The 24105-nt window shown below is 35.3% G+C and overlaps 1 protein-coding gene across 1 annotated transcript; it reads left to right on the top strand.

The window, feature by feature from the left end:
• The first annotated feature begins 461 nt into the window (after window positions 1–461).
• On the top strand, window positions 462–3450 carry LOC107777705 (F-box/LRR-repeat protein At3g26922). The gene is made up of 5 exons (XM_016597805.2): window positions 462–667; window positions 989–1042; window positions 1127–2038; window positions 2117–2260; window positions 2792–3450. Exons 2-5 carry the CDS (start codon window positions 998–1000, stop codon window positions 3080–3082), a joined length of 1392 nt encoding a protein of 463 aa, XP_016453291.2. The 5' UTR covers window positions 462–667; window positions 989–997; the 3' UTR covers window positions 3083–3450.
• The last annotated feature ends 20655 nt before the right edge of the window (window positions 3451–24105 follow it).

Here is a 24105-nt window from a genome sequence, read left to right as displayed (position 1 = left end):
TAATAACGTATTTTGCTGAGAACAAAAAGTGATGAAGCGAAATAAAATACACCGTTGCCTATACTAATAGAAAATCTAATATGTTCCTAAAGGTATTAGGTATACATGCTAACATGTAGTATTATATATCTATACTCGAAAATAATTATACTAATAGAATTTCTAAAGGTAATTATATAAGATTACTAATGTGTAGTATTATGTCCTAAAACTAATAGAATTACAAGACTAATGTTTAGAATTCCAATTATGTCATTTTATTGTGAGTTATTATGCTTAAGATTAAAATATTATTTTTGTAATCCAATATTTTATTCATACTTTTATAATAATATAGATAAAAAATCTATCCTAATTATCGGTACGGTTATAAATTTATATAAAAACTATTATTTTTTTAAAATGAAACCTAAAAATCCGTTGGTTGTCATACGGTTCGGTAGGTTCGGTTTTCGAATATCAATTTACAAGTTTATGAAAACTGCTTTTGGTTCCGTCTATGTGTCGGCCGGAGTAAGATCTGGTTTTCTCTCTTTTCCTTATATTTCTTGAACACTCCGTTAGTTTCCGAACTTCCGAGTGAAAAAGAGCAATTTTGTTGAAGTGCATCTTTGTTCTTTCAATCGAAAAAGATCAATCTTCTTTGTTCTGCTCCTTTCCTTCCCAGGTAAGTATATTTCAGTTTTAATTTCTTCTCAAATCTATATATTAGTCTTCTGCTCTTCCCCCTTGTACCTTGAGCTCCTTTTTCCCTTATTCTTTTTAAAAATCACACACACACACACACCCCTCTACACGAATAGACAGTAATCAAGACTCCTCTTTTCCCCCACCTATTTGTACTTGTAATCCAAATTTCTGTAATCAAGACTCCTTTTTTCCCCACCTATTTTGTTTTGAGACTTGAGAGTAGTGATTGACTCTGGTGGTTGGAAGAAGAAAGAAAAATATAAACTTTTATCTCATTCCGTTAATTGTTGTGCTGCAGGAGACTCTCATGGCGAAAAGACCGCAGCTTTCCAATAATTTTGCTCTAAAGAAGGTAAATCCTACTACAAGACTTGTGCTACTATTCTTTTCTCATTGATTGGTTTGATGAAACTGCTTTTCTTTTCTAATTTTCTAGTGTTCAAGACGAGCTTGCACTGCAGAGGATCGCATTAGTCAGTTGCCTGATGATATTCTGGTACATATATTGTCTTTCCTTAGCGTTAAGGAAGCAGCAGACACCAGTGTCCTCTCCAAGCGGTGGTTACCCTTGTGGAGATTTGTTCCTCGGCTTGATTTTGATGCTACCAAACAATTGGATGAAGTAGCAGTGGATCAAAAGCTTCAGAAAAGGTACATGAAGAAGTATGTGAGATGGGTCAACCGTACTTTGCGAATGTGTAAAGCTCAAAGATTAGACCAATTTCGTGTTCGTTTTGACTTAAACGCACTTGCCCAGCATGAGATTGACAAGTGGCTTGAGTTTGCCTTTGCTAGGCAAGTTCAAAGGCTAGAGTTAGACTTGTTAGAAGGTGGGGAGAGGATTCAAGCTTCAGATTATTGCTATACGTTTCCAGCGCAGCTCCTTGGTCTCAATCATTATGCTGGTCAGCCTCTGTCAAACAATGTCCACAAGTTGCCACCTCTTTGGCATAATTTTAAGTCTGTAAAGGTACTGTTATTTAAGTCAGTACATGTGACAGGTGAAGTTCTTGAGTTCTTTCTGCACAATTGTCCATTTGTTGAAGAAATGGTAGTTCATGGATCGGGAACTCTGGTTAATTTGGAAGTTGTTGGTCCTTCCCTCAAGTTGAAACACTTGGAGATATGGTTCTGCCTTGGTTTAAAATCACTTAAAATTTGTGATACAAACATCGTAACACTTAGGACTTCATCAGCCCACAAATTATTGCTTTCAAATGTTCCAATGCTGATTGAGGTAGACGTTGGGGGTCACCCGTTCCGGCATATTTTGGATACCATAGTGCCTTGGGGTTCCTGCATACTCTCTCAGCTGGAGGTCCTTAAAATACATGCTTATGGGGGATTGGTCAGTGTACAAAAATTTGAAATGTCAATATACCTTTACTTTGCTTGTACTAACTGGTGTGTTTTAAATATTTCCCAGGAGTACTTGGAGCATTACAAGTTTCCTGAACTCACCAAGCTCAAGAAATTTGTCGTAGAAGTTTTAGCAAAGGAAGACATGAGTGTCTTAGGTTGCACACATGTCATAGGGGCTGCTCCACAGTTGAAGGAATTTGAGTTGAAGGTAAGTGTCAAGTCTGATTTGATCATTTCGAGTTTTGGTTCAAGAAATTAGTGCTGATTTTGCTTGTATACTGTGATTGAGTTACATCACACGTCAAGCTTGAATAAAATAGGTTATGACAATCTGGACCTGAATGTGTGTTACTTAATAGGTGCTGTCTCTTTGAAGAGGGAAGTTGACCCTTTTTTATTTAGTAAAATGGTGAAATAGAAAAAGTATAGTAAAAATTTAATAGAACCCTTTTTTGTTCATGGGTACTTTCACTGTCTTCGGCTATTTCTTTGGTAAACCTATTTCAATTTTGAAAGTTCCCAGTGGATTCCAATGCCATCTCAAGTTTTCAATGCATATGAACCTGGTATGGGATTAACCAAGTAATCAGTTTTATCCGTTCTGCAGCCTATTTGATAGGATCCTTTAATAGAACTTTCAATTTGATATGAAGTAGTAAACATCTAATTCGACGATTATTTCTTTTCCAGCACGTTAGACATTTCTTTCCGTGGTTTAATTTTCTTATATGGCATGCAGTTATTATGGGTCCTCCCCTTGAGGTCAGAAAGAGAGTGTAGGAAGGCTGTAAGATGTCCACTCCATCACCTCAAAGTGCTCAGATTGTCTGGATATTATGGCCGTACTAGTGAAGTTGAACTCGTTAGGTATTTTCTGGAAAATGCTATGCTGCTCGAGAAAATCATCGTTGATCCTTGTAGTCAGAATGTCCATCGTCACAGGGTGGCACCAGATGAAATTGCAAGAAATTTCGCTAAGCTCCAGCTTGAAGGTGAAGTACCTCCACATATTCAGTTGCTGATATTGTGAAAGTAAGTTAATTACGAAAATAATAACAACAACAACAGCAACCCAGTATAATCCCACTAGTGGGGTCTGGGGAGGGTAGTATGTACGCAGACCTTACCCCCTAACCTGGGGTAGAGAGACTGTTTCCAATAGACTCCCGGCTCCCTCCCTCCAAGAACTCTCCACCTTGCTCTTGTGGTTACTCGAACTTACAACCTCTTGGTTGGAAGTGTAGTGTGCTCACCACTATAGTATTACGAAAATAATACTATATGTTATTTAAATTTTTTGGTAGAGAGGAAATGTGGTTTAATATAATGATTGTATTCCTAAGGGAGCTTTATGTATGATCTAATTTTATATATATCGAAATTTGCTCATTTTGACCTTATTTTCTAAGCGGACCCACTAGTTGGCCGTGTTTTTGTAATAAAGTTTTCAGTTATTTGTACCTTATTTGTTATCGTATTTTTTTAACACACCTTATTTAGTAATGCATAAAGTAAAGTTTTCTTTTAATCTGCCTTGTAATACTATTTCGGATTACCTTGGAGGATATGGAAAACAAAAAAAGAAGCAGTTATTTTTTTACAAGAGTTAAGAGAAAGGGTAAAAGAAGAGCACTTTTACAGATATTAGGCTAGCCCGATACTAGTGAAAGTTGCAGTTAGACAAAAGCTACCAGTATCTTTACCAAAAGCCAATGATAACTGTATCAGAGGACAAATACTATCAATTTTGATTGTTATTGTAAACAATTAGGAATATCATTTAGAGTTTATATACTATCAATTTTGAAGAAGTTTGATCAAAATTAGAGCAGATTTTGGTTGGAATTTCTGATTGAAACTCGAGGAGGAAGACATAAATAAGTTATATGCAAATTGTATGTAAGTTGTATGTTTTGACTAGATTTTCTTTTTTGGGGTTAAACAATACCTTGGCCTCTATTGAACCTTGATGTGCAAAAAGTTACATATTAAGTTGTTGTATGGAAGTTGTATTTTTTGACTGAATTTTATACAACAAAAAAATTGTATATGTTGTATATTTTGACGGGACTTGTATATATTTCGTAGAAAAACTCTAGCTCATTTTAAGGTAAAAAATTAGTTTGTATGGTTATTTTTCGGACCGCTTATTAATATTTAGTCACCATTTAGAATACAACAACAACAACAACCCAGTATAATTCCACTAGTGGAGTCTGGGGAGGGTAGTGTGTACGCAGACCTTACCCCTACCCTGGGGTAGAGAGGCTGTTTCCAAATGACCCTCGGCATCCTTCCCTCCAAGAACTCCTCACCTTGCTCTTGGGGTGACTCAAACTCACAACCTCTTGGTTGGAAGTGGAGGACACTTCACCATTTAGAATGTAATTAAGAAATAATTACTTTTAATGTATAAATAATATATAGACAAAAATATTCTTAGCTAAAACAAGGAACAAGTCGAACACTCCAGCACATATTGTGTTGTGCTGGAGTCAAAAGTTTTCCGACACCGCTTGCATCAATGCAGAGGCGGAGCTAAGATTTTAAATTATTGGGTTCTAAATTAATAATTTATATGTATTCAATGAATTTCGTAAGACAAATACAGAGTTTGGATCAAAGTTGTTGAATTCAGCCGAACCCATACACGAAGAGCTAGCTCCGCCCCTGCATTCTGTAACTGCCGATTCAAACGACATAATAAACTCTTCAGGCAATGCTTCATTGTTTATTTCTACTAATCCATTATATTTTATATTTTTTACTTCAGATAAAATGCTTAATTATTATGATCCACCATGATCACCTTCCCCTAAGCACATGGAGATGAGTGGGAATACAAAATTTTGTTCGATGATCTCTAGAAGCAGTTAATACTTCACCTAATAAAACTAATAACTTGTTTGGCTAAGCTTCTTTTTTTTTTTAGGCAAAAATACTTTTTTTTGGTCAAAATTATTTTTTTTTCTAAAATTAAGATGTTTGGCCAAGCTTTTGAAAGGAAAAAAAATGCTTTGGAGGAAAAGCAAAAGCAATTTTGGAGAAGCAGAAAAAAGTAGTTTCTCTCCAAAAGTATTTTTTTGAAAATCACTTTTGAGAAAAATTACATTTAGAGCCTGTTTGACCAAGCTACCAAAAATTACTTATTTTGAAAAGTACTTTTATTCAAAAGTGCTTTTCAAAAAAGTACTTTTGAAAATTAGCAGTTTGTGTTTGGGCAATTTGTTTGAGAAGTACTTTTCTCAAAATTTGATAAGCAAATTGTGTTTGGCCAATCTTTTTAAAAAGTACTTTTGAATGTCAAATTACTATAAAGGACAGTAAAAGTTTGTTTACAATTAGCATTATTTAAAAAGAGAAATTTTAAATGTTTATTATAAAATAATTTAACTAATTTTTATTTTTATGTAATTAGAATATAAATTATGGATTTTAATCAATATAAGATATAAGTATATAAATGCAATAATATTGGTAGGAACATATATGCTTACAAGTTACTTGTATGAAAAACACTTTTAATTCATGAGAAAATAACAAACTAGTCAGTATTGCATTATGTCAATTATATTATATGCATTTACGTAAAAAAAAAAAAAGTACAAATAAACTATAACGGGAGATCATATAATATTGGTAAACTATAAAAGAAAAAAAATTATACCTTATTAAGAAAGTGCTTGAATCTGATGATTCGCCTTGTTATTTCAAATAGTAATAGGAGATGAAGAAAAGAAGAAACAACAAAAGAGAAAAGAAGAGATCTATTTATATTAAAGAGAGAATTTCAAATAGGAATAAGAGAAGAAAAATAAAAATACGGTAAAAATAGACACAAGAAGAAAAGATGGTAGAGATAAATAATAAAAAAAAAGTAAAGGTTAAATTAATAAGGGATAATTTAGGAAATATAATTTTATGGTAAGGATATTTTTATCTTGAAAACATTGATTTTCTGCATCTTGGAAGAAGGTAAAATTTGTAGCTTTTTATATATATATATATATATATATATATATATATATATATATATATATATATATATATATATATATATATATATATATATATATATATATATATATATATATATATATATATATATATATATATATATATATATATATATATATATATATATATATATATATATATATATATATATATATATATATACATATAAGTTTCGTCGAGTGACCAATTTTATATTTTGCTTTTTATTTTATGTGAACCTATTTGATTGAAGACAAAATTTAAGAAAAAAATATTTTCGACCTTGTGATTTTAGGCATATCATGATATTATGTGACTGTAAAATCATGTCATTAAGAATTAAAAAAAATTTAAAAGTTAAATTATTTTTAAATATAGAACAATGTAAAAATTTTCGGAATAATTACGTCACGACAAAGAGAGTAGTAGCCAATAAATTTGTAGCACCCTGAAAAACTTTGAAGTACTTAAGAGCTATTAAGAAAGTTGACGTGCGCTAATTATATTATTTTGTGTGCAGACGAGGACTATTAATTTGATGGATATCAATTGGATATGATAATAAGTGTACGAGGCATATTATAAGTGATGTGGGGTCTAATGAGAGCCCTAAGTCTAAGTCAAGTTGGAAATTACATGATGGACTAAAGTTCCAAATGAGTACGCACAAGACTAAATTTTGATGAGTATATATACATATATATATAAGGCTTTATGTGATGTAAAACCTATCAAATGAAATATCATTGAGTCTAGTTTCTAACTCTTCAAACCGTCGTTTTAAGAATTAACGCCCCGCTCAGTGACTTAAGGTCTCGAGAAGTTTCGCAATGTGTATTATGACCCGCGGGTGTGGTCGAGTTTGATTTTCGAAAGATTCAGAATTAAATTAAAAGAACAGTTCTTATTTAGAAGCTTAAATGGAAAGAGTTGACCGGCGAGTTGACTTTTGAACAAACGACCCCAGAATGGAATTTTGATGATGGCAATAGATTCGTATGATGATTTCGGACTTAGGCGTATATTCAGATTTGGATTTGGAAGTCTGTAGGACAATTCGACGCATTTTAACGAAAATTGGAAAATAGAAGATTTTTGAAAAGTCCAACCGAAGGTTAAATTTTTTATAACGAGGTCAGATTTCGATTCCGAAAATTTGAATTGCTTCGTTATATCATTTATGACTTGTGTGCAAAATTTGAAGTCATTCCGGATTGATTTGATATGTTTCGGTATAAGATATAGAATTTGAAAGTTCAAAGTTCATAGATTTTAATTTGAGGTGCAATTCATCGTTTTGATGTTATTTGATTTGATTTGATGTTATTTGATCCACAAGGATCAGGATCAAATGAATGCGCATTCTCTTTCTGGTAAGCGAAGATATACTTCTAACCTCTCAGTAACCAACGATCAGGCGAGGCAGAAATTATTTAGTTCGGATTTTTCTGTTAAAAAAGAAGATAGGATTCCTGATTATTCAGATCTTAATCGAATTATATGTGCTGGTCAGTATAATCTCGTATATTCGCCTATTCTCCACGAGAATTCTGATTTATTGTCAAAAAGGCGAAGAAATAAATTCATCATTCCACTACACTCGATTCAAGAACTCGAGAATGAACTAATGCCCTGTTCAGGTATCTCGATTGAAATCCCCGTAAATGGTATTTTCCGTCGAAATAGTATTCTTGCTTATTTCGATGATCCTCGATACAGAAGAAAGAGTTCGGGCATTATTAAATATGGGACTGTAGAAACGCATTCAGTCATCAAAAAGAGGATTTGCTTGAGTATCGAGGAGTCAAGGAATTTAGGCCAAAATACCAAATGAAAGTAGATCGATTTTTTTTCATTCCTGAAGAGGTGCATATCTTGCCCGGATCTTCTTCCATAATGGTACGGAACAATAGTATCGTTGGGGTAGATACACAAATCACCTTAAATCTAAGAAGCCGAGTCGGTGGGTTGGTCCGGGTGGAGAGAAAAAAAAAACAAATTGAACTTAAAATCTTTTCTGGAGATATCCATTTTCCTGGAGAGACAGATAAGATATCCCGACATACCGGCGTTTTGATACCACCAGGAACAGGAAAAAGAAATTCCAAGGAATCAAAAAAAGTGAAAAATTGGATCTATGTCCAACGGATTACACCTAGCAAGAAAAGATTTTTTGTTTTAGTTCGACCTGTCATCACATATGAAATAACGGACGGTATAAATTTAGCAACCCTTTTTCCACCGGATCCATTGCAGGAAAGGGATAATGTGCAACTTCGAATTGTCAATTATATCCTCTATGAAAATGGCAAACCGATTCGAGGAATTTCTGACACAAGTATTCAATTAGTTCGGACTTGTTTAGTATTAAATTGGAACCAAGACAAAAAAAGTTCTTCTTGCGAAGAAGCCCGTGCTTCTTTTGTTGAAATAAGGACAAATGGTTTGATTCGACATTTCCTAAGAATCAACTTAGTGAAATCCCCTATTTCATATATCGGAAAAAGGAATGATCCGTCGGGGTCAGGATTGCTCTCTGATAATGGATCAGATTGTACCAATATTAACCCCTTTTCTTCCATTTATTCCTATTCCAAGGCAAAAATTCAACAATCTCTTAACCAACCTCAAGGAACTATTCATACGTTGTTAAATAGAAATAAGGAATGTCAGTCATTGATAATTTTGTCAGCAGCCAATTGTTCTCAAATGGGGCCATTCAAGGATGTAAAATATCACAGTGTGATAAAAGAATCAATTAAAAAAGATCCCTTAATTCCAATTAGGAATTCATTGGGCCCTTTAGGAACATCCCTTCCAATTGAGAATTTTTATTCATCTTACCATTTAATAACTCATAATCAGATCTTAGTAACTAACTATTTGCAACTTGACAATTTAAAACAGACTTTTCAAGTGATTAAATTTCACTATTATTTAATGGATGAAAATGGAAAAATTTTTAATCCCGATCCATGTCGTAACATTATTTTAAATCCATTCAATTTGAATTGGTATTTTCTCCATCACAATTATTGTGAAGAGACATCTAAAATAATTAGTCTTGGACAGTTTATTTGTGAAAATGTATGTATAGCCAAAAACGGACCGCCCCTAAAATCGGGTCAAGTTATACTTGTTCAAGTTGACTCGATAGTGATACGATCAGCTAAGCCTTATTTGGCCACCCCCGGAGCAACTGTTCATGGCCATTATGGGGAAACCCTTTACGAAGGAGATACATTAGTTACATTTATATATGAAAAATCGAGATCTGGTGATATAACACAAGGTCTTCCAAAAGTAGAACAGGTATTAGAAGTGCGTTCGATTGATTCAATATCCATGAATCTAGAAAAGAGGATTGAGGGTTGGAACAAATGTATAACAAGAATTCTTGGAATTCCTTGGGGATTCTTGATTGGTGCTGAGCTAACTATAGCGCAAAGCCGAATCTCTTTGGTTAATAAAATCCAACAGGTTTATCGCTCCCAGGGGGTGCAGATTCATAATAGGCATATAGAAATTATTGTACGTCAAATAACATCAAAAGTGTTGGTTTCAGAAGATGGAATGTCTAATGTTTTTTCACCCGGAGAACTTATTGGATTGTTGCGAGCAGAACGAATGGGGCGCGCTTTGGAAGAAGCGATCTGTTACCGAGTCGTCTTATTGGGAATAACAAGAGCATCTCTCAATACTCAAAGTTTCATATCTGAAGCGAGTTTTCAAGAAACTGCTCGAGTTTTAGCAAAAGCGGCTCTCCGGGGTCGTATCGATTGGTTGAAAGGCCTGAAAGAGAACGTTGTTTTGGGGGGGGGGTGAGGTGATACCCGTTGGTACCGGATTCAAGGGATTAGTGCACCCTTCAAAACAACATAACAACATTCCTTTGGAAACAAAAAAAAAGAATCTATTCGAGGGGGAGATGAGAGATATTTTGTTCCACCACAGAAAATTATTTGATTCTTGTCTTTCAAAAAATTTCCACGATATACCCGAACAATCATTTATAGGATTTAATGATTCCTAACAACGGATTCATCTCTTTCGCTATCTGCATTTGGTATGGTTATTTGCTTTGGTAATAAAAAGAATAATGAATAGAAAAGAATAATGGTTTGGGTCGTGTATCTATGTCCAATCTACGGTAGAAGAGAAGGTTCCATCGGAACAATTATTTATTTCAGTTCAGGGTTCCTCGTCTCTTTTTTTTTTTGAAAAAGAATAAAAAAAAGGGGGGTGTGGGGAGAAATGACAAGAAGATATTGGAACATAAATTTGGAAGAGATGATGGAGGCAGGAGTTCATTTTGGTCATGGTACTAGAAAATGGAATCCTAAAATGGCGCCTTATATCTCTGTAAAGCGTAAGGGTATTCATATTACAAATCTTACTAGAACTGCTCGTTTTTTATCAGAAGCTTGTGATTTAGTTTTTGACGCAGCAAGTAGGGGAAAACAATTCTTAATTGTTGGTACCAAAAATAAAGCAGATTCAGACCATTTCTAGGCCATTTTTAGTTGTTGGTTTTTGGCCACAGAGGTATGCATCGTGATCGCAGACAAACAGTCGCGATCGCGAAGAGCAATTTTGCTGTTTGGACACTGTGAATCACGATCGCGGAAGTCTTTTCGCGATCGTGTAGAGGAAATCTCTGTTGCACTGACCCGACTTTAGAAGCTTATATCTCGCAATCTATAAGGAATTTGAAGATGATAAAAAAATAAAAGTTGTATCCCTTTGTTTCTAGTTTTCAGAAAGGTAAACCATTTGTCATTTGGAGTTGTGAACAAAAAGTTATGGTGGATATACTATAGGCTGCCTGGGAAGAGTTTGAAAATCTCTGTTGCACAGGGCTGACTTTGAAAGCTTATATCTAGCAATATATAAAGAATTAGGAGATGATCAACAAATAAAAGTTATATCCCTTGGTGTCTAGTTTTCAGAAAGTTAAACCATTTTCAATTTGGAGTTTTGTACAAAAAAGGTTATGACCATTATACTAGAGGCTGTCTGGAAGAGTTGGGCACTTGTTCTTCGCGATCGTGAAAGGCAAATTTTAAGCTGAGAAAAGTTGTGCTTCGCGATCGCGAAGCATTTTCCGTGATCGCGAAGTGTAAATACCTAGGCAGTAGCTATATTTCGAGGTTTCAGCCATTTTTAATATATTTGGAGTTATGGAGCTCGGATTGGAGCGATTTTTAGGCAATTTTCACTATATGGATTGGGGTAAGTGCTCTATATCCTAAAGTTTTATATTTCATGAATCTATGATTATATTCATTGTTTAATTTGGATTTTAATGGAAGAAATCAAGATTTTTGGCAAAATCTTCCAAAAACGAAAATTTAAGATTTGGAGGTCGAGTTGTTATCTGAATTTGATAAAATTGGTATGGTTGAACTCGTATCGGAATGGGTGTTCGGATTTCATGAAAATTATATCGGGTTCCGAGAGGCGGGCCCCACGTTGACTTTTGTTGACTTTTTGGAATAAATTTTTTAAGTCGACGTATTATTATCCAAAATTATTTCCGATGAATTTTAATGAGGTTGTACAATTAATTTGGATATCTTTGAGCTGTTCGGAGGTCAATTTAAGCAAGAAGGCTATTTTGAAATATCGGCCTAACTTTAAAAAAAGGTAAGTATCTTGCCTAACCTTGAGTGGGGGAATTACCCCTTAGACAATGAATCTTATGTGAAAATTGTGTGATTGGAAGCCGTGTACGTGAGGTGACGAGTACGTACTCAGGCTTATATGTGAAAATTTTATTGGTTTAAAGTTTTAGACATTTTTATGTATTAAATTGGATAATTGTTGGCATTTAGTAAATCCTTGAATTATCACGCCTCATTCCTTATTTTTCAAGTTTGTATTTTATATAATAATTTAGTGTTATTGTCACTTGAATTTTATGTGAATTCCATGTGTTTGTTGATTTGATATTTTTCTTGGAATTAAATTCATAATGGAATCCGTATCTGCAAATATTTATTAAATAAGTTTAAATTGAGGAGTTAATATAATTATCAAGAATTTGAATTAATGAAGGCGTTGCCCTATACTGAGTATTTTTCACCTCTGTTGATTGTTTTGAGGTTTTATATACGTTGTGTGGAGCCTTGGGCTATTTGTTGAGAAATTTATTGATTCTACTATATATTTGGAATTTGGTTGTGGTCAGTGGCAAATTATGATACGAATTGTTGTATTGTGTTGTGGTTCAAACACTCTCCTTGATGTTATTTATGCTTCCTACCTTGCTTGTTAATGATATACATGTGCTTGGTAAGGAAGAGTGTAAAGCCGAAGGGTGATGTCGTGCCATTTGAGAGTGTTAAGCACGAAGGGTGATGCCGTGCCATTGAGAGTGTAAAAGCACGAAGGGTGATGCCGTGTCATTATTTTTATATTATCATATATTCATGGCACGAAGGGTGTTTCCGTGCAGGCAAGGACGAGAGGCATACATTATATTGTGATATCGTTTTGTTGTGTTTACATTCATGCCTTTATCTTGAGATGTTATTGTGCACCTACGTTTTCTATGTAACCTGTAGTCGTGGTTGCTTCCTGTGTGCCTCCCCCTTTATTTCTTTTATTGTTATCATTTCCCCCACCTAGTTGATACGGCTATATGTAAGCACAGTGAGAAAGAGATAAATGTACGAAGAGTGTTACCGTGCCAATTGATTTGATCTACATATATACATTGGGTGAGAACGAGACAAGTGCACGAAGGTATTGTCGTGCCATTTGATGTGATATATTGAATATATTTCTCACACCAGGAAAGTTAAATGAGGTGTCACATGGTAACTTTTACTTGAAAGAATTATATTCGAAAGATATTTATTTGAAAGAGATTTACATGAAAGAATTATATTCAAAAGAAATTTATTTGAAAGAATTGTATTTGAAATACATTTATTTGAAAGAATTATATTTGAAATATATTTATTTGAAGGAATTATATTTGAAAGAAATTTATTTGAAAGAATTATATTTGAAGATATTTATTTGAAGGAATTATATTTGAAAGTGATTTATTTGAAAGAATTATATTTGAAAGATATTTATTTGAAGGGAGTATATTCGAAATATATTTATTGAAAAGTATTATATCTTGAAAATTATTATTTGAAAAGCATATAGGCGAAAGATTTATATTTGAAAGACTTGATTAATTGGTTGTACTTGTACTCATTATTTGTTGAACAATATTAATGGTGTTCTTGTTGCCCCGCTGTGTATATCACAGGTTGATTAGTGTTGCTATCATTGTTATTTGTTTTCTATTATTTTTTTATATTATATTGCACAGGGTATTAGACAAGTGAGTGTCTTGACTGTACCTCGTCACTACTCCACTAAGGTTAGTCTTGATACTTACTGGGTACCGAATGTGGTGTACTCATACTACACTTCTGTATATTTTTGTGCAGAGCCATGTATTGGAGATATCAGACTCGGACAAAGTTAAAGTGTGATCGCAACGATTCAAGGTAAAGCTGCTTGGTCATCGCAGTCTCTTGGAGTCTTTTCATTTTATGGTACTATTATTATTAATCAAACAGTATTGAGTATTCGATCCTTGAGATCATTTCATGTATTCAGTTAGAGTTCGTGACTCAGTATTACCAGTCTTGGGAGGTTGTATTAAATTATATGTTTTACAAAAAAAATAAAATTAACTTGAATTGTAATTATAATCGGCTTACTTAGTCTTAGAGACTAAGTGCCATCACGACGCATGTGGTGGGATTTTGGGTCGTGACAAGTTGGTATCAGAGCTCTAGGTTCATAAGTTCTACGAGTCACGAACGAGTTTAGTAGAGTCTCGTGGATCGGTACGGAGACGTCTGTACTTATCTTCGAGAGGCTAGAAAGCTAGTAGAAAAATCTCCACTTCTTTCATTCCTTATCATGCGGCATTTATTTAGCTTGAAACATATATCTTATGTTCTTTTGCATCCACTTGTTTATGAAATTGCGCACTCGGTTTCAACTATGCGCCAACGGTTCGTGATACTACAGAGGGGTTATAAGGGAGCCAAGGTTGCTCAACCATTGTTACAACATGTCGTCCAGATCGAGGATGCGGAAGTATTAAGAGATCATTCAGTTGTGCACATTGGGGTGCAGCAGGTTCTGACATCTGGTTAATAAGTATGATCTTAAGAAGGTTTAATTAATTGCCTAATCGTCACAATCGTGGTAGGGTCACGAGGTGGATGTAAATCTGAAATAGTTGGTGGTATTAGAGATTGTAGTTCGTATAGGATTTCTATTTAGCGAAGGGTACATACTAGCAGCCAAGGCACTGGAGGAAGCGAGTTTAACTGTCACGAGGATGACACGTGCCAAATAAATGGCTTGAGGTGTCTTATGACAGGTGTCCTACGAGTGATGACGGTTAGTATTGTGAGTCATCGGAATATGTCCTATGGATTCGCGCCAAGTGAGGGGAGTCCCCTATCAACGATCAGATTGCGGGGTCATGTGTTATATTAGTTTTGGCCTGAGATATATTTATGTGGTATTAAAAGGTTCTCCGAAACTTGTATATGATTAAGAGGTGAGAATTGTATGGGATGATGCTGGGACTTGTGGTATTCCCGCGCCCTTAATAATTCTACATTTTAGTACCAAAGGGGTCACAGAAACAATTTCAGAATACTTGGAGTGCTCCAGTAAGTTTTTTTAATGCACCACCGACACAAGGTTCCTATAATGGTTATTCCAATTATCTGGCATAGACTCAGTATGAGCAGCCAAACCTGCAGAGGGTTTGTTATCAGTGTGGTAATTTTAGGCACATCATAAGAGATTGTCCCAGACTTAGGAGAGGTAGATTTCATCAGAACACTCAGGCTATGGGCCCCAATGAAGTTACTACCCCATGTGCACAACCAGTTAGGGGTGGAGGACAGACGGGTAGAGGGCGCCCTAGAGGGGGAGGCCCAACCCGTTGATATAATTTTTATGGTGTGGCTGAGGCCACTACACCAGGTGGTGTTGCTACACGTATGATCCCGATATGTTATAAAAGGATATATTCCTTAATTTGATTCAGTTCTGAATTTTGAGGCGAGCCCTCCTATTATGCTCCGCTTATGGATGAGTTTCGTAACTTTGTGACCCACTTATATGTTATCCTTGTTGGGGAGATTTGATGATGTTAGCACATGTCTATCATTTTTATTTTGTGCACCATTGAGTGCTATAAGTCCAAAAGTAATTTTATTATTCACTACAGTGAGTTTTGATGTGATTTTGGAATAATTGATTTCAATTTTATGAATTATATGCCCTACTGGGATGAGGGTTCATTATGTGTTATGAAAACTGTTTACGAAATATATCGAAAAGAATAAAGAAAGAAAATTGAAAATTTCAATTGGCACAATGTGCAAAATACTTGTGATTCGGAGTTGAGGACGAGATCCTCGCATTTTTATATGATGTAAAATATTTAAAACGGGTTACAAGTCGCAGTGGAAGTTGTACAAGGAAGAGATCCTTGTGGTGAAAATTTTTATGAGTTTAAATTCTCCCTTTGTGAAATTTAAATTTGTACTATAGTATTAATAGGGAGTCATGCCTGATGGGCTTATTTGATAATTCTTGTATATCTTTCTGTGCATATTTAACCATAATTATGCTGTAATTATTGAGTTTTAACCTACGAGGTGAGTGCCCGGGTGGCGTAAAATATGACTCGTTAATTCGGATAAATGATTATGAGGTATTCATGCCTCGCGTGTTGTTGTCAGTGTTACGAGAAGTTGAAATGAGATTTTGGTGAATATGAGATTAATTGAGGATCCTGAAATTAATTATAAACAACTATTATGACCAGAGATCTTGTTATGGACATGTGTGTGATGTGTGCGTAGGCACGAATTGCTACAACCAGTTGGGACTAATATCGTGTGTTGATGTGAGGAATTTGAAATTTATTGGAGGGTAAGGAAATTGGCTTTAAAGTTTACAAGTGTGAATAAAAGAAATAATCTCTACTGAGATGATGTTGTCAGACCCCTGTTAAATTTATGGTGGCGTAGAATCACCCGTGAGTATGTGTGAAATAATGCACTCAGTAATTTAAAGTCATCAGAATAATTCTTGGCACGTTCGAGGATGAACGTATGTTTAAGAGGGGGAGAATGTAACGACCTGACTGGTCGTTTTAAGAATTAACACCCCGCTCAGTGACTTAAGGTCTCGAGAAGCTTCGCAATAAGTATTATGACCCGTGGGTGTGGTCGAGTTTGATTTTCGAAAGATTCAGAATTAAATTAAAAGAATAATTCTTATTTAGAAGCTTAAATCGAAAGAATTGACCGGAGAGTTGACTTTTGAGAAAATAACCCCGGAATGGAATTTCGATGATGGCAATAGATTAATGTGATGGTTTCGGACTTAGGCGTATATTCGGATTTGGATTTGGAAGTCCGTAGGACAATTCGACACATTTTGGCAAAAATTGGAAAATAGAAGATGGATTGAATTTTTGATAACGAGGCAGGATTTCGATTCCGGAAATTTTAATAGTTTCGTTATATCATTTATGACTTGTGTGCAAAATTTAAAGTCATTCCGGATTGATTTGATATTGTCACGACCCAAAATCTCACCTGTCGTGATGGCGCCTATCGCAATACTAGGCAAGCCGACAATCTCAATAAATTCCCATATCTTTTAAATTTGAAAACATAATGATTAAATTCAACGGAAAAAAATTTTACAAATACATATATAAACACTCCCAAAATCCGGTGTCACTAAGTACGTGAGCATCTAATATGAATACAATGTCTGACTGATAAAAACCATTGTCTGAAAGTATAGAACAGTACAATAACTGAAGGAAAGAGAGACAAGGTCAGCAGACTCCACGCAGCTACCTTGATAGTCTCCAACTGATAACACTCTGATATCTAACAATCGCCGTGTCCGAAAGCACCTGGATCTGCACACGAGGTGCATAGTGTAGTATGAGTACAACCAACTCAATAAGTAACAGGACTAACCTCTGGGCTGAAAGTAGTGATGATCTCCGCAGGTACAGTCCAGTACATAAATAATGGTGCAAAAATGTAGGCATGCTTTCAAATTCAACAGTTAAAAATTAGTACAAGTAAAATAGATCATTACTGCATAATATGAGGAATATGACATCTCAGTGGAAAGACCTCATGTAATACTGGTCATAAATCATTCGATCACTTGGTACTGTTTATGGCCAATCCGGCCCAGGGATATTCCATCCCGTATATATATATATATATACACATCGACTGACAGTCAGTCACTCAGTACCGTATAAGGCCAATCCAGCCCTGGGGTAATTTATCCCCAAATTTAAATGATACGGACAAGATCCATATCCAGGTAAATTCATTACAATACAAATAAGTAAGGCAAGTCCATGCCCTGGGAAAATTCATCCCAAATATACATAATCATCGTAAGTAAGGCAAGTCCATGCCCTGGGAAGTCCATCCCGAATATATATAATCATCTACGCTCACTGGGGGTATACAGACTCCAGAGGGGCTCCTTCATCCCAAGCGCTATATAAAGCCGATATGGCCTACTGCAGGCGGGCAGTCCCGATCCGTATAATAATAAAGCCAATAAGGCATGCTACAGGCGGGCAGCCCCGATCCATAAAATAGTAAAGCCTATAAAGCCTGCTGCATGCGGGCAGCCCCGATCCATATAATAATAATGTATAAAGCCATTATGGCCTGCTGCGCCGCACAACTCGATCCCATAAATATCCTCACAATGGACAAATATTACTGAGTATGAAATGTATATCTTTTCTTGAACAATTAATTCAACAGCAACACGACCCCATGGGTCCCACAATATTGGCACGTAGCCTAAACATGATCTTTAATAGGAGCCTCAGCTCAATTTCTCTAACACGTGGAGGATATTCAGATAATAACATGATTCATTAATTTTACAACTGCAAATGATTTCTTCAAGACACAATTTATATGGTGCACGTCCACATGCTCGTCACCTATCGTGTGTGTCACCTCTAAACAATTTATATCTTACCAAATTCAGGGATTCATACCCTCAGAACCAAGTTTAGAATTGTTACTTATCTCAAACCGTGTAATTCTTTACTCCACTATGCCTTTGCCTCGTGAATTGGCCTCCAAACGCCTCGAATCTAGCCACAATTAATTCGATTCACCCAATAAAATTTATTAGAATTAATTTCATAAGAAAATTTTAATTTCCCATAAAAATCTGAAATTTAGCTCAAAAATTGCCCGTGGGGCCCACGTCTCGGAACCCGTCAAAAGTTACAAAATCCGAAAGCTCATTCAACCACGAGTCTAACCATACTAATTTTACCAAAATCCGACCTTAACTCGACCTCCAAATCTTCAAATCTTATTTTCAAATCCATAAGTTCAAACCCCCGATTTACACCTCAAAAATATGTAATCTAGTCGGATTATTCGATGATAATTCAATATTATAAAGTAGAAATGATCACAAGGGACTTACCTCAAGTTTTCCCGTAAACACCTTGCTCAAAAATCGCCCAACCCGAGCTTGAAATGCCCAAAAATGGGAAAAGCTCGGAACCCCTTTGTTTTTGTATTGCCCAGGGGTTTTCGCACCCGCGGTGATTTCTTCGTACCTGCGGTCTCGCACCCACGGTAAAACTCTCGCATCCGCGATGTTCGCGCATGCGATGATTTCTTCGCGCTTGCGGTATTCTCACCCGCGGCAAAACTCTCGCGCCTGCGGTGTCCGCACCTGCGATGATTTCTTCGCGCCTGCGGTCTTCGCACTCGCGACAAAATTCTTTGCACCCGTAGTGCCTGGTCATCCCATACATTTCCGCTTCTGCGACTAATGCCTCACATCCGCGAGCTCGCACCTGTGGCCCTTTTTCGCGCAAGTGCGATCATACCAAATACCCAGCTGCTTCAGCTCCTCCTCCAAATCCAAATTCGATTCGTTAAGCATCCGATCTCACCTGAGGCCCCCCGAGACCTCAACCAAATATACCAACAAGTCCTAAAACATTATACGAACTTAGTCGAGCCTTCAAATCACATCCAACAATACTAAAACACGAATCACACATAGATTCAAGCCTAATAAACTTTGAAACTTCTAATTTCTACAAACAACGCCGGAACCTATCAAATCATGTCCGATTGACCTCAAATTTTGCACATAAGTCACAATTGACATAACAGAGGTATTCCAATTTTCAGAATCAGATTTTGACCCCGATATCAAAAAGTCAACCCCCGGTCAAACTTCCTAAAATTCAACTTTCTGCATTTCAAGCCTAATTCCACTACGGACCTCCAAATAATTTTTCAGACACGCTCCTAAGTCCAAAATCACCATACAGAGCTATTGGAATTATCAGAATTTAAATCCGAGGTCGTTTACATATAAGTCAGCATCCGGTCAACTATTTCAACTTAAGCTTCCAACATGAAATTCATTCTTCCAAGCTAACTCCGAAATACCTTAAAACCAAAATCGAAAATTCACACAAGTGATAATACCTCGTAGGAAGTTATTCAAGACTTCAAATAGTTGAAAGGAGCGTAAATGCTCAAAACGACCGGTCGGGTCGTTACAGATATGTTTCGGCACAAGATATAGAATTTGAAAGTTCAAAGTTCATAGATTTTGATTTGAGGTGTGATTCATCATTTTGATATTATTTGATGTGATTTGAGGTCTCGAGTAAGTCCGTAATATATTTTGAGACTTGTTGGTATACTCGTACGGGGTTCCGAGTGGCTCGGGTGAGTTTTGAGGTGGTTTCGGACCATTTCTAGGCCATTTTTAGTTGCTGCTTTTGGCCACAGAGGTATGCATCGCGATCGCGGACAAACGGTCGCGATCGCGAAGAGAAATTTTGTTGTTTGGACATTGTGAATCGCGATCGCGAAAGTCTTTTTGCGATCGCGTAAAGGAAATCTCTGTTGGAGATATCGGACTCGGACAAAGTTAGAGTGTGATCGCAAGGATTAAAGGTAGAGTTGCTTGGTCGTCACAGTCCCTTGGAGTCTTTTTATTTTACGGTAATGTTAATTATTAATCAAAAAGTATCAAGTATTCGATCCTTGAGATCATTTCATGTATTCAGTTAGATTTCGTGACTCAGTATTACCAGTCTTGGGAGGTTGTATTAAATTATATATTTTATAAAAAAACAATTGGCTTGAATTGTAATTATAATCGGCTTACTTAGTCTTAGAAACTAAGTGCCATCATGACGCATGTGATGGGATTTTGTGTCGTGATATCATCGAGTCTAGTTTCTAACGCTTCAAACCGTTTGTCATTTGGACATTCCTAGAAGAAGTTATGACCAAATTACCAAAGGCTGGCAGAGGAGCCTGCGGATGCGAAGCATCCGAAGTCGCGTCCGAAAGAGAGGCTGGCAGTGAAGTGCTGCCATATCGTCCAGGTCCGCATCCGAGCTTCAAAGAGGAGTGAAGTGTGGATGCGAAGCATCCAGGTCCGCATCTGAAAACCAGAAATCTGGGTCAATAAATACAATGACGGGTGAGGGGAGTATTTTGAGTATTTGGGGGTTAGGGTTCTTGAAGTGAAGGGGCGATTTTGAGCTCAAATCAAGTCCAATCAACCAAGGTAAGTTATTAATGATGTTTTGGGTTGATTCTTACTCAATATAAATGAGTTCTAACATCATTCTTACATCCAAATACTAGATTTCTTCATCAAATCCTCAAGAACACAAAAATCACCAAAGTTGTGATTTTTCAAGATTGATCTACTAGAAGTAATTTCAATGCTTCAAACTCGGTTTTTATGAGTAGTTAGAAGTATTTGAAGCATTTGTTACAAGTTTTAATGGTTGAAAGATTGGATTATAAAATTCTAGTTCATGGCATGAATAGTACTTTTGAGAAAATAAGGGAGAAGATGAATGGTAATCTTGACGATGAAATTTACGAATACAATGAACCTATGGAATTATTTGTTAGCAAAATATGGAAGTGATCAACTAAGCAATCACCCGAATTATATATTATGGACAATTGATGTAGTATCATTAATGACTCTGAATGGGTATTAAAACATAAGAATGAAGTTGAATGAACTAGCATGTAAAACTATTTGGCGATTTGAGTTATTGGAGGCTTGTAGCCAACTTGTGAACCATATATGGATGTTGATCAATATCTTAGGTCATATTCTGATGTAATTAGGATATCTAATTGTAGATATCGACTTGTTGGTGATGTTGAGCATTTTAATCAACATTGGAATGATGGAGGAGGATTGAAAGCTTGTGAATGTTAATAAAGCGAAAGCGAGGTAAGTTGATTAAAACTTACTCTTCTTGAGGAATTTTCTTTAAAAGCATGTTTTGAGTTAATACTTAAGTTGTTTGCAAATGTGCTTTCGTACTTGTGGGGACAAACAAGTACGGATGTCTCCATGTACTAGAATATTATGTCGCATATGTAGTGTCATGCCGTTTTATAAAATTTTATTTTAAATCTTGTTGGTAAAGTGACACTCAAGGTAAATGCTATAAGTTTTTATCAAAACTTACGTATTGACAAGAGTATACATAGTTGAGTGCTAAAGATAAGTTTTTCATGAAAAGTATTTCTTTTTGAAATTGACGAACATAATACCACTTGTGGTATCTTTTAAAGATTGATGTTAAATTTCTAAAGGTTTTAGCATGTAAAAGGTTATTTATTTAAATTTTGTTCAAAGGATTTAGATTTTCTATAAATGCTATGATTTGATAAAAATAGATCATTTGAGGCTACTATGCTATGAATCTATTTTGAAGTATCAAATGTTTTGGGAGTTACTTGTGTTCACCGAGATTGACTTCGGATATATCATATTCGTCGTCATGAAACTACACATGTCGGTGTAGGTGTAGATGGCCACTTTGTGGTATAGATTATGGCAGAGTGCTCTCCCTCAAGAGAGTACTATTTTGTGCTATTATTAGCATGGCTGAGTCGATTCGTACGGCACTACAATGAGACGACCTGAGCAAGTAGGGTATATGATACTTGCCGCTTGGTACATAACCTAGTTGACCTTCTTGTGTCGGTGATGGTATATTACTCCCAGTGAAAGATAAGGATGATTTTCTATACGATTTTATCCAAAATCTTGGATTTATGTAAATGTTTTAAAAGTTTATATCGTGGGTTATATTTCATTTAGTTGTTATTTAAAATAATAAGGGTCATGAATTGATAGAATTTCTTATCATTTTATATCAAATATTGGTGCATTATTTTTATAAAGTTTGTCCCAAGAACTTGAGTTAGAGAGAGTTTATGACACTTATTGAGTACCGTTGTGGTGTACTCAGCCCTTAGGGGACCCCCTCCAGGGCCCTGCTTACTTTATATGTTTCAGGATGATATATGATACGTGGCATGTGGTCAGGCCAGGATGACTCTCTTTCCGAGGTATTATGAAGCACCACTTTTATTTCGTGGTAGTTATCATGTTTTTCCTTATTTTATTTTGTTGAAATTACTCCAACCGTTAGTTCTATTCTTTGGTATAGAAGCTCCATAGATAGTTGTGAAAGGTTGAAATAACGGGGTTGTACACGACATACATGAAAATATATTTATTTTACTTAGTCTCATTGTTATTATCATGAAAGACATCATGTGTGATTTTGAATTGGAAAATATTTTATCATTTAACTTGAAAATGTATATGATTTTCAAGGAGCTTCCACAGTTAAATTGATTTTCATGCATATGATTTGGGTGAATCACATGGTTTGGTTCGCTCGGGTCGGGTAGTGTGTCGGGTGCCGGTCACGTGAATTTTGGGTCGTGACAAAATTTGAATACAGATTTTATTTATCAGTGAGGTATTTTGTAATAAAATGCATATTTACCATTATTATTCGTGGTTTTCGTTGCAAATGACATATTTATAATCATATCTTTTTCCTCATCAGTAAGTCAAAGATAAAAACAATTTTTGAAATTGAGGAAAAAATAAAGAAGAAATATACGGTTAAGGCCTTTGAAAATGCTCGCTTCTAGAGTAAAAAAAAAAAAGGCAATATTGCGATTAATGTGTATATGTTTTCCTGTTAGGAGGAAAATCTATCTCCTTTCTCATTCTCAATAAGAATGCATCAACAGAATTATAATTCTATATAGATCGTTGTGTCATAAACTTAGCAGAAATTAAGTGCTGTTAATTTGAGATTACTCCAATAGTTGACTGCCAGATAGAAGGGGGTGGGGGGAAAGAAAGAAAGAAAAGATCATTTTATATATATGACTATGAGTCATTCATTACTCAAAAAATAGAAACTAGTGACGGCCAAAATCTATAGCTAAACAGCAAAATTCATCTGTAATTCTACTTAGCGACATATTATAAAAAAAAGATATTAGTTATAAATGATTAGCTACATACTATCAACGAAGTTCGTAACTAAATTTCAATTATTTCTTTTTAGTAGCGAGCGATTGTTTATCATATGTTAATGTATTTCAATTAGAGAATGACAAGGTGAAGTTAAGTAGGGATTTCAGAGTGAAATTATATGTGTATCATTCGAAAGGTGACAAAGACATGGAGTTAGTTTGGCAAATGGCAGTACTGTAAAAGTCTGCTATTGCCTTGAATAACGTTGACAGAAGATGCAGCACCTCATTAACGTTGGCAAAAAATGTGAATAATACTCAAGTTAAAAATATTATGCTGTAAACTATAATATAATTAGTACATTTGAACTTATAACTTTTAAAGTATAATGGATTCAACACTAAAAACTTTAAAAGTTGAACTCATAAAGTATAAATTTTGAATTCGCCTTTGTCAAACAAAAAAGAATTAAATCTAAAATAGGTCTAGCACATGCCATGTTCATTTAACTTTTCGATTTGATTCATATCCACTATTTGGAAAGATTTTCTTGAAAAGACTCTTGGAGATAATTATATGTGTTTCAATTCTTGTGAAAATATTTTTGAGGTTGGTATTTGAACTGAACTTAAAGGG

This window comes from Nicotiana tabacum, chromosome 13 (assembly GCF_000715075.1).
Source record: "Nicotiana tabacum cultivar K326 chromosome 13, ASM71507v2, whole genome shotgun sequence".
NCBI classification, from domain to species: Eukaryota; Viridiplantae; Streptophyta; class Magnoliopsida; order Solanales; family Solanaceae; genus Nicotiana; species Nicotiana tabacum.
The sequence above is the reverse complement of the archived record's forward strand: the minus strand, read 5'-3'. Positions and strand labels throughout refer to the sequence as shown.

Bases quoted from the DNA above. Each gene is read 5' to 3' on its own strand.
- LOC107777705 (XM_016597805.2), top strand. From the start codon at position 998: ATGGCGAAAAGACCGCAGCTTTCCAATAATTTTGCTCTAAAGAAG. The intron at 1,043-1,126 runs GTAAATCCTACT...CTAATTTTCTAG, and splicing joins ATAATTTTGCTCTAAAGAAG to TGTTCAAGACGAGCTTGCAC. The intron at 2,039-2,116 runs GTCAGTGTACAA...AATATTTCCCAG, and splicing joins TACATGCTTATGGGGGATTG to GAGTACTTGGAGCATTACAA.